The following is an 11,981-nucleotide window of genomic DNA, read 5'->3' as shown; positions in this document are numbered from 1 at the left end:
CAGAACAAACATTCCTTTGGTTAAAGGAACTTCATTTTTTTCAAAAATGTATTAAGTTTTAATAATTGTTCTTTATTTGGCATAGTCAAACTTCATACAAATGAAAATGACAGCTTTATAAATAGTATATTTAAATTACTTCAGTACTGTGGACATGAAAACAATGATGGCTCAGACTTACAATGATTTGTTTGGCAGCAAACAGGTTTGTCCAGATTCTAATAAAGCAGTCTTATAAAAAATCTGAATTCAGCAGTGTATTATGGTAAGCAAGTACAGTTTAACTTGGATATGAGGTTTTTTTGTATGTTTAACATTAGATCTCTTAAAAGCTTTGTACCGTATCATATCTTGAGATTTTTAAAGGAAAAAAAAAAGTCTTCTTGAAGAGAAAAAATTGCTTAGGACAGAGAAGATAATTGTTCAAAATTGGCAACTGGGCAATATATTCAGCATCTCATTTTTTCTAAATAATTTTTCTAAATCTCATTTTCTAAATAGGCTTGGATTACTCACTCTTGCTCCGATTATGTGAAGACTAGGAACCTCAGATGTTCAAATACTTGGCCCTTTTAAAAAAACTATCTAAACTTCCATTTTATTATAAATGTTATGACTCTTTGCTCTTCCCAAATAATCTTACTAGATCTCTTTAATTTCCTACTGCTGCTAATTTATCATCCACTAACCTCTATAGATCAGCTATTTCACATCTTGGCTCAGTGTTAACCCCTGGAAGATCATTTATTCTTTTTAGGTTTGCTTGTAGGTTGAAATCTTCATGAAAGATAATACCCTATAGAATGCTGTTTTTTGCCAGTGTTCATCTATTAAGTATAAGCTTGAAAAGGACCTCTATTAGCAAATTTTCCTTAAATTTCAGAGGGCAAGTTGCTGGGGCAGCTGATCATGAAGTGCAATGAGAATTTATCACTGAACAGACAAGTCATTTATGCCAAAATACAGCCTGAGTATTAAATGGCTAAAGTTTAAAATCTTTCACTTAATTACCTATGCAAGTTGTTACCTCAACTGTTAACATAATTATACCTCATTAAAGATTTATGTGGTCAAGATACCTGAGTCTAGCCTTTTTTAATTTCAAGGATTACTTTATACTTGGGTAAACTGCTATACACTTTAGCACCTGGTTTTAGGGAGATAATTTAAAGACAACTCTGGAAGATCTGTTTGTAATGGTATAGATGTTTCAGTACTTATTTCAATATAAAAATATATGAGAAAGAAAGTGACTTACCCTTTTACTTTTTTTTTTAAAGGTATACACACCTATATGTATGCACATAGCTTTTTTTTTTTTAATTTTTTTTTAACCTTTATTGATTTTTGAGACAGAGAGAGAGAGCATGAACGGGGGAGGTTCAGAGAGAGATGGAGACACAGAATCTGAAACAGGCTCCAGGCTCTGGGCTCTGAGCTGTCAGCACAGAGCCCGATGTGGGGCTCGAACTCACGGACTGTGAGATCATGACCTGAGCCGAAGTCAGACGCTCAACCGACTGAGCCACCCAGGTGCCCCGACCCTTTTACTTTTTAATCCCTCAAAACTAAAACCTAAGGGGAAGACTATGTGTGTGAGGTCAAGGGGGTATATGGGAATCCTGTACTTGATGCACAATTTTGCTACAAACCTAAAATGGATATAAAGAGATGTATTAAATTTACAAAACCAAAACCTAGCCAATGAACAGAAACTTAAATTTCTTATTGTACATCTTAGTGTAGACTTCTACATTCGGCTAAGTTGATCTAACAAAAAACAACGTGTTTTGGTTGTAAAATAATTTACTAAAGGCACTATTTGTTAAACATCAACTAATAATTTGTTACTAATAAGGTACATCATTGTAAACATAACAAAATGATTTCAAGAGATACATGGCTAGTAGGTAAACAATACAATGTTTTTAAGTGACAGCTTTCCTATTTACAAGATCATATTTCTTCCAGCTATTCCAGGGGCATGCAGCGATGCTACTGCTCACAAGAGTTACTAGGAAGAGAGCTTGGAGGTCATAACTGGTTTGAGATCCCTACTGCTAAAGAGAGGTCTTATAATGCTCCAATATTCTTCATTCACAGGGTAAATTATAAAACTCTTGAGCATAGAAATTGAGATACTTTATATCTCCCACCAAAACACATCAAAGTAGTACGGACTCAGAACCCCAAGAGAACTAGCTGGAGGGCCCAAGCCCTATAACATGTCTAAGCATGAGCTTGTGAGCTCTGCCACTACCACATCGCAGAAACTGGAGAAAATAATTTGAAAGTAGCTATTGAACATTAGCACCATAATAAACATGGCTCATATAACTGAAAACTAGATTGTTTACCCCACAAGACAACATTTATAGCTCTAATGCTATATATATAATAAATGATCTAAGTACAGAAATCCAGTTTTTCTTCCTATAAGAAAAACATTGAACAAAATACAAACTAAACAGCATCCCAGAGGCAGTGAATCTTATTGTGCTAAAGCATATACAAATTAAGGCTTTACCTTGGTACATAAACAATTTTGAAATTGTGTTGGAACATTCCCAACAAATCGGTTACAAAGAATTCAGGCAATTTGTTCAAGAATCTGTAGTGGGACTCAGTTTAAACAAGTAAATATTAGGTATCTTACATTCAACTTACGCACTTAGCTGCCATAATTAGTGTAACTGAAATGCCACTAGTTTTTAATTCAAGCCAGTCAAGGGGCAGGGTGAATTTGATTCATTAATGGAATAGCCTAATAGTTCAATTTAACTTTTCTAACTATAGCAAGATCGAAGTATGGGAAGTTTTCCTGTTCTAGTATTTGTAGTTTTAAATGCCCTTTTGGTTTATTGAGCAAGCTGAATACATTTCCTGATAAAAACTACCACTGGATAAAGGATCTAAATGTTGAGATTTTACTAAATCAAGGTTTCAAGTTGGTACAATGTATCTACCAGGTCCTGTTTCAATTAATCTTCATAATGTCATGGGAAAAAAATGAAAGACAAAGACTAATATGGTTCTAAAAAGAAAATAAAGGCAAACCTTTCCTAAAGCTTTATATTAATTTGTGAAGATTTTCCCACATTATGCATGTGTAGATCTTGTTTTAGCCATTATGTCAGAAGAAAAGTTTCAGTGTAGAGGTCTACAATCCAGATAAAAGGCTCTACGTTTCCCTACGTTAAGTTCAGCTATTTCCTGTGCAGAATTATAACCACAGACATTGAAATGTAGCTCTCAGATCTGAAAATGTCTTTATTTTTTAGAAAATGGATTCCAGGAAGGTTAAAAAGCAATACCAGAGGGTATAGGTGCAGAATTGGATGTAGTCATTCAAAGCATTCAATTAAGAATATGGCAATATAAATATCTGAAAAGCATCTCTTAGGTGTTTAAAACAAAAAATGTGTAAGTCATTCCTAACTAACTTGAGCTTTATAGCATTTCCTAGATGGGAAAAACAGTTAACATTTGAAAGTCCTGAAAGCTTTTTCCTTGGCTAATTACATTAGATGGTTTGCATTTGATCAAAGTCCTTCCTTTTTAAACATGGATAAAAGCATTACATAGGCCCACTGTTAGACAAACATGTTGCAAATAAATTGTGGTATAATGTACTCCAACAAAGCTTAGAAAATAAAAGATGTTGAGGCGGCTTTGGACTAAGTTTAATAGTCATCTCCTCTGCTGACAACTTCTTTACACGTTGGACGCAACAGTATGGTATGTTCAAACTGTGCTGTATATGATCCTTTAATGTCACATAATGGTGGATAAGGATCTACAATGCCCAAGTCACACAGATTCTTCAGAGCCATCAAGTATTTACTTTCTCCCAAGCGATCCAGCCATCTGCGGCAGAAGGCAAGGGTGCCAAAGTTTTCATTGATGACATTTAACAAGTGTTTTGTTCTTGGAAGCCTAAGAGGAGAAAATCCAAAATTAACAGGTGGCTAAAAAGTTACCAACTCATTTTCCCCATTAAGGAAAACTCATATGGTAGCTGTGGTTTTACTTGGTAATTAACTTCAAAAAACTTTTTGTCTCTTTCAACATTCAAAAGTCAGAATGTATAACAGCCCATACGTAATTATAGATGGCAGCTGAATGGGAGACCACCTGAAGACTATCTTACGTATTTATTTATGTGTCTACATATGTGTTTTAAATTCCCAGTAGACACTCATCAACAGTATTATGGTGGTAATTTCCTTTTTTGTGCACCAAGCTGAAAAACCTGCACATAAAGGAGGTATAAATCCATCCTTCAACCATCTTCTCCAAAAAATTTAAGGGGAAAAAAAGGTAAAAATAGAAAGTTTATCAATAGGAAAATATTAAGAACAAAAACCTAGAAATGCCAGCAAAATGATTCTCTCTGAAAGTATTAACAATTATTAGAAACTGGATCTGAAGAGAATACTTGCCTATATCATTTTCATCTCAGGTAAGATTTTTAACAGGCCAATTTCCTTGCTGTATTATAAAAATCCACACAACTTACTGGTAGGCTATAGAACTGTACATTAATGAATATACCACTGTGAATGTTTGTCATATTTTTAAAAATGCTACTAACTGGGAAAAGAAGCTTAATACTCCTATAAAAACAACAGTCTCTCACCTTATTGGCACATGTCCAACATCAAAATTTTTCATATAATGTGAACATTCCATATCATCATGAACAACACCTTTTCCTGTGCTTCCAAAGGTTTCAATGGCATACACTTCTCCTTCCTAAAGAATATGTAAGGTCAAGGGGAGAGAAGAAAAATTCAGAACCAATTAAAATTGCCATTTGTTAACTTCAGGCTGAGGTTATTATTTACTTCATATAAGAAACAACATGAAATAACCCCCTGGTAGTCATCCACCCTTCCTTGCTTTATCTCCTTAGCACTTTTTGGTCTATGTCCTCCTATTGGAATGTAGGCTTTATACAGGCAGGGAATTTTATTTTGTTCACTACTACATCCTCAGTGACTACTAAAGAGACTGGCATCTAAGAGATGCTTAGTAAATACTCATTAAGTGTTGAATGAACAATCCTCTGACATACCCAACTTCCATAGCTGACTGAGCCCTGGCCTGACCAGACACAATTTGCATACTCAGACCAGTAAAGATGGCAAGTTAATTTTGCTCAACATACTATATGCTCAACTATCACTAACTTTAGTTTAGGAAAAAAAAAAATCAGAATGCTTCACAATAAACACTTTGTATGTATGGCATACATACCTCCATTCTTGTAGCCTCTCCTCCTTTCACGATGGGCACTGTTTTCCCAGCATGTATTCTATACGGCCCAATTGAATGTCCGTTTAGGTTACGGATTGGTTTCACTGGCATAATAGGAAAACAGTTATTCAAGGTTTCCAGAAGCACAAACAGATCTCTTGGCTTTCTGGCACAGAGTTCAAGCATTGATTTAAAAACGATATGGCACTACTAAATAACCTCGCATTGACATAGTTAAATACAAACTGGAAAACTAGCAGAATATAGAAAAGATGTTAACTGCAATTTACTAAAAACTAGAAGGGAGTCAAGGGGGATGATGGGAAAAGAAAAAACTATGTGATGAGGTAACAATGGGGGGTCATCTAAGGAGGTATTGTTTTTCATTCGTTTTTAACTTTTTTTTTTTATTTAATCTCTACACCGAACATGGGGTTCAAACCCACAACCTTGAGATAAAGTCACACACTCCTTGGACTGAGCCAGCCAAGTGCCCTTAAGGAGATACTGTTAATATAAAGTTATATTACACAGTACATGTCATGTACACAGTGATTACAAACAAAAAATATTTTTACAGTTATGGACCAAAAGGTAATGTGAAAATGTGGATACTGTGTCGAAATGATAGGATGTAAAACCATACATTTTTTTATTTTTTTCACAAACCAACTCATACGGTTTTTTCTTCAGTTGACAAAGGGGGGGGGTTGGACTTCCAGTCCTAGGGCTTGAAGATCCCAGGACACAAAATGAATCTAGCAGGACTGCCACCAGGGTGTAGAAAATTCCAGAAAGCTTTGGCCTACATAATGGAATCTACACACCTCCCTATCTTAAATTTTACAATTATAGCACATTCCAAGTGTTAATAAGGAAAATCCAAACAACTCCAAGATCTTGAGACCAATTACAGAACAAATTGTGGTATATTCACACAATGGAATACTACTCAACAATAAAAATGAAAGGTTGGGGATACACTGAACAACAAAATAAAACCTAAAGAAAAAAGAACAACAGGCACAATTATATACATGTTGTTTTATTATTATATATGTAAAAGTTAAGCACAAATATACTGTTGTTTAAGGATGCATAGTTAGATACTAAAGACATAAAGAAAAGCAAATGTAAATACTTTAGCACTCAAGACTGTGGTTTGCTAGAGGAAGACTGCTCTAATTCAAAAGAGTATACAGAATTGAAGGGCTTTTGGAATGCTGACAATATTCTATTTCTCAAGGGATAAAATTACATAACTTTTACAACTGTTTAACTGAATTTTTGTGTTGCATGTATTTTCAGTGATATTCCACAAAAATGGTTTAAAAAAATCTATCTCTGCAGTGCTAGAATTCCAGTACAAGTTGCCTTTCTTTTAAGGCAGAATTAGGTAGCAAGGTTTTTTCAACTCTACAACAATGAAACAATGACAATTACATTGACTGTACTGTACAAAATTGATTTGCACTGATGTTTACAGGATTACGGATTTGTGAGCAACAAGGACATACACCATCAGGTTGCAGAGGAAGAATACCTTCTGCAGTTGGTAGAAACAGTAGTCTATCAGTATCAACAAGGTCAGGCAAAGAATGCTAAATAAATCATGTGAATTTACAGAGGTCAAGGCGGTATGAATGTCTCTGCTCAGATGACTACAAGGGAGAGACAGGATTTGGTTAAAGGCAATGTGGGAAACACTCCTTAAGAAAGTTATTAGAATAAATATACTCACTAAAAAATAAAAATAAATAAAAATAAAATTAAAAAGTTATTAGAACAGTAGTTACAAAGAGCAGTGAGCACAGATCAGGAAGGAGGACAGTGGTTAGACCCTGAGAGCTGGGAAAGCAGCACAAAGCACAGGTGACTCTGGGACTGTGTACCTAAGGCAGTGGCTGGGAAAGACCAAGAGGCAAAGGGAATAAAGATTAAAGAAAAAACACACAAGGAATTAACTGGGCTCTAAATTCTGAACTCAACTTAAAAAAAAAAGGTGAAGGGCTCATCAATGGAATGAGTCCCTGGCTTCTTTTTAAGCCTCAATTTGACTTAGTCACAGAAAACCAAGTCTACATTTTGGCCATTCTCAGATAAATCCCTGGATATCTTATCAGCTACTACCGCAGCTCGGCAAGAGTTCCCACCTAGTGACCACAGTTTTCCTAATAAGATGAAGTTATTCTCCCTCCGTATTCCCTCTTTATATTCCCAGGAGATAAAGAAAGCACTCAACACTACTTTGTAAAATTAATTCTGCAAGAGGTCACATGCATTTCAAAATAATATTCATTTTTTAAAAACATACCTTGATATGTCTTCCCATCTATTTCAACCTCATAGGATTCCATAACTTCTTGGATGGCCTCACCAACATCACACAGACGGACATCAATTCCAGCACACTAAAAACAAAATGATACATATACTTGTTACTCAAAATGCATAATTTTATTACAATTTATTAGTATTCTAAAAGGACAATTAGATAAACTGCTTTGTATATTATAACTTCCTTTATAAAACCTTGGTATATTATACTAGAATTGTCCACTTAAAACCCTAAGGGCAGTAGACCAGTCTTACATAATCCAAAGACCTTCAACAGGCTATAAAATGCTCAAAATACATTGAATGAAATTGTGCTTCCAGTTCACATACCTTTATTCCAGTGTTAGTGGCATCTTTTACAGCTTTTAATAATGTATCATATTTGGGATTAAAAGTAACAGTAAAAGCACAGTCAATAATCCTACCTGAAAGAGAAAATTCTTCTTTAAGTTGATGTATCAGCTAGTCAATGTGTCTACTTTATTGCATCTATTCTATTAATCTGCCTAGTTAACATGCAAATAAAACGATGGGCTCAAATGAAGGCAGCAGTCCAAGTACCCACACAGCATTCAAAATCAAAGTGAAAAAAAGTATAAATAAGTTATATAAAAGTTTCAGAATGCAAAGACTAATTCCAGGGTCAGTATGTAACATTTCAAGATAGCACCAATATAGTACTAACCTAGGTGGATAAGCAAAAATATAAACAGAAACAAATCAAAAAGAGAAAAACCTGGGGACTAAGGAACAGTAATGTGGGCAGAGAAAATGTAAAGGTCTACAAACACCAATCAGTGCAGCTGCTGCAATTTAGCAAAACCTCAGGTAAGTACTTTATCTGAATTTTATTTTCTTTATCTGAACTTTATTTTCTCACCTAAGTGAGATAAAAGGTACTCACCCAACAAGGTTTGGGGGCAGAATTTAGAAAAGCTAGCAAGTATATAAAGGTTGGTAAACTTAAACGTTCTAAGTAAATGTTTGTTGTTCTTATTAACAGATAAATTTCTGAAACAACATGAATAGATAAACAAGATTAATTTCTTCTCACCTTGATACAAAGAGTTATAAACCTCAATTACCAATGGTTTGCATTATACTCCATGTAGTAGGATACTTAAAAGTAAATCTCAAAAACTGGCTCAACACAACTCTACTGAAAAGTGAGGCATAAAGAAGAAAATTAGGGAGTTCAAGTACCTGAGCCCCATCTAACAGAGAGAAGACTACTTTTTTCTGGAGGTGGGGGGGGGGGAATTATTTCCAAAAACTCACCACTTATATGTGTTCCAAAGTCTATCTTACAGATGTCATCATACTGTAATACTGTTGTGTCACCAGCATTTGGAGTATAATGGGCGGCACAGTTATTTAGAGAACACCCAGTAGGAAATGCCAGGCCTGCATTTAATCCATTCTCTTTAATTAGCTTTCGTGAACAGTCTTCCAACTTTTCACTATTTAAAAAAAAAAAATTATTTACATTTTTATCTTTATATACCTTAAAGGTCATCAGGTCCAGAGAATTTACTAAAACTCTTAAGTTACTTTCTGGGAAAGATCTGAACAATTCCTGGATGTGAATGACTAATAGTTCTCTGATGCTATGAAAATAGTAGCTCATTTCTAAAAGATAAAAGATTAAAAAAAATTCAATTCCACTAGAAATCTGGAGAAACAGAACCACACAATCAACTTTTAACTTAGTTACTAGGAAGTGAGATTCTCCACTCAGACTAATATAAATGTTGATTACATTTTATTTGCTCAATGTTGCACATTTAAAAAAACTGTCTGAATTAGAGAACTGTTGCCTTTTATAGCTAATTACTACTCGAAAGGAAAACTAGAGACAAAGTACTTTTATTGGTTTCTTCATTGCATTGTAACTGTTTTGTGACCAATAATTTTAATACAAATTGTTAGATAGAGAAGTAATAGACTTCCGAACAGAAAGTAAGAATCAGAGTAATGTGTGCATTTGCACATATAAGTGTACAATGTACAAAATAGGGTTGTTGAGGTATAAATGTCCTCTTATGGTTTCCTCATTACATTTACAGTGTAAGAACTCATATTTCTAGAACCCTCACTTCAAGTTTAAGTAGTAAGAAAGCCAAACATTACAACTGGAGAGTTAGCACTTAAAAAAAAAATTTTTTTTTATCACATTCTTACAAAAATATATTCCTTTTACCAGATTTCTATCATTGTCATCCCAGGCTTGATCCAGCTCATAACATATTTTCTAACTTGTCGATGTGCTTCTGCAGCTTCTCGAAAATCATTCCAAATCTCTTCACTAGCTTGATCTAATGCTTTCTTTTCTTCACTTGTAGTTCTCCAAGCAGCTGTTCGCCTTTATAGTATGTATAGCATAGTATTAGTCACTTTAGAAACAGCAGATAAGCATAAAAACTGAGAGATAAAAATACACTAATATAAGACATTTTAGATAAAAATGTCACACAATTTCTTGTATTAAACATCAGCAAAGTTTCTGAAATACGAGTAGTCACACATTTGCAATCAAGCCAAATCAAGTTAAACCTTTTTTGTAAGACTCTCAAAGTCCTCAAGTGAAATTTCATTCATAGTCAAAGAGACTAAAACTTTGCCACACAAAAAAGGAAAAAAAAAAAAAAAAAAAAACCAGAGAAGCCAGAAAAGAGTCCTGGAAACCAAGCAGTGGAAGAAAAAAAATTATCCTTCCACTCAAGGTTACTCTGAGAGACTTCAAAAGACCACGCCAAAAAAATAAAAAATAAAAAAAAAAATAAAAAAAAAAAAGACCACGCCAAAAATTAACATTTAATTTCATCAACAGGGTAAGTACTAATATGAAAACTTGACCGGAAATCTACATACACTTTCATCAAAATATAAAATATTATGTGCTTTTGCAGGATCTTTCTAATGTAAGAGGCAATGCTCCTTGAAGGATATGGCTCATATTTGAAAACTGCCAGGGATAACAAACATTTTTTATTCAGTATCTGGGAAATGAGAAGATACACTGACTCCCTTTAAGCAGCACCTTTCAAAAATAGTAACTTATCAAATGAAAATCTTTTAAAAAGTTCTTATAACTTTCATACATTACTGGCAATATTGAATACACAGTTCACAACTCAGTGATCACTGAGGTATAAATTATACTCAGTATAAAGTGATGCCTTCATTGGGGCGCCTGGGTGACTCAGTCAGTTGAGTGTCCAACTTCGGCTCAGGCCATGATCTCAGTTTGTGGGCTGGAGCCCTGCATCGGGCTCTGTGCTGACAGCTCAAAGCCTGGAGCCTGTTTCAGATTCTGCGTCTCCCCCTCTCTCTGCCCCTCCCATGCTCATGCTCTCTCTGTCTCTCAATAATAAATAAACATTAAAAAAATGTTTTAATTTAAAAATAAAAGAAATAAAGTGATGCCTTCAAGATTACTCCTGTTTTCCTCAAACTATGGTTTGCAGGCAAATACAAAATACAGCCTGGTACATGTCTCATAATCAAAATTTTACTGCAATACAACTATGTCTATTTGTGTACGTACTGTCTATAGGTACTTACGTGCATGCTATAAAAGCGTAAGTGAGTAATACTCATGGCCTGAAATATTTACTACATGGCTCTTTATAGAAAAAGTTAACATAACTGCTCTAGAGTATGCCCCTAAATTAATGTTTCCAAATACTGTGAGTTCTTGGTCGTTGTCAAGTTATGATTACTTCCTACCGCAACAGCTACCTGTGTGCCAACATCTAGCACCTCTAATTTGCTACAATGACACAAAGGGGCCATCCTATGTCATTTTAGGGATACTTAAGCATCACAGAGGCTTCTTTGGCTTATTTTCTGTTTGGAAATGTATTTTGGATCTATATACTGACATTACAAAGAAATGAAATATTGCAGCACCATCTGTTAAGGTCAGTTTTGAACGCCACAAATACTTAAATGTGTATGAATTACTTTTAATCGGAACAGTGAAGATTCAAGAGGCAATTACAAGTATTCAAAGGAACATCCTCAGACTAGAAGGTAACAGGATATGATCCTTTAAAAAAGTATATTCTCAACATGTGGCTCAATCTTTTTTAGCTGCAATACACTTATAGTTGCTCACTCCATGATGGGACAGACAAGCCACAATCTCCTGACCTCCAGATATAACTCCAGTTTATTCTCTCCCATGAATCCAAAAATCTTTCCTGGAAACCAAGAACCCAAACATTCTAAGAATCAATCATTTCCAGGCATAAGAATACTGGCTAAAGACATCAGTTTTTAAACAAAACATATCACAGTTGTCTCTTACATGGGCCATAATTCTGGCACATATACAATAGCCATACCATTATTGCACCCCTTGCCTCAAAAGCCAAACATTT

The 11,981-nt window shown here is 34.6% G+C and overlaps 1 protein-coding gene across 2 annotated transcripts in view; it reads right to left on the bottom strand.

Annotated features, from left to right (window-relative positions):
* Nucleotides 1-3,591: 3,591 nt before the first annotated feature.
* Nucleotides 3,592-11,981, bottom strand: part of METAP2 (methionyl aminopeptidase 2) — a 28,760-nt gene continuing 20,370 nt past the window's right edge. For both annotated transcript variants that reach the window (XM_047065937.1, XM_047065938.1), the window contains exons 5-11: nucleotides 9,797-9,958; nucleotides 8,875-9,056; nucleotides 7,927-8,021; nucleotides 7,574-7,670; nucleotides 5,260-5,363; nucleotides 4,640-4,755; nucleotides 3,592-3,936 (exon numbers count right to left, since the gene is read on the bottom strand). In XM_047065937.1, the coding sequence (XP_046921893.1) occupies nucleotides 3,684-3,936; nucleotides 4,640-4,755; nucleotides 5,260-5,363; nucleotides 7,574-7,670; nucleotides 7,927-8,021; nucleotides 8,875-9,056; nucleotides 9,797-9,958 (1,009 nt within the window). In that variant the 3' untranslated portion in view covers nucleotides 3,592-3,683. The remainder of the gene's footprint in view (nucleotides 3,937-4,639; nucleotides 4,756-5,259; nucleotides 5,364-7,573; nucleotides 7,671-7,926; nucleotides 8,022-8,874; nucleotides 9,057-9,796; nucleotides 9,959-11,981) is intronic.

This window comes from Lynx rufus, unplaced genomic scaffold, assembly GCF_022079265.1.
Source record: "Lynx rufus isolate CCGP_SWC_20201006 ecotype Redwood Valley unplaced genomic scaffold, mLynRuf1.p SCAF_7, whole genome shotgun sequence".
NCBI classification, from domain to species: domain Eukaryota; kingdom Metazoa; phylum Chordata; class Mammalia; order Carnivora; family Felidae; genus Lynx; species Lynx rufus.
This window is presented reverse-complemented; position numbering and strand designations above follow the sequence as displayed.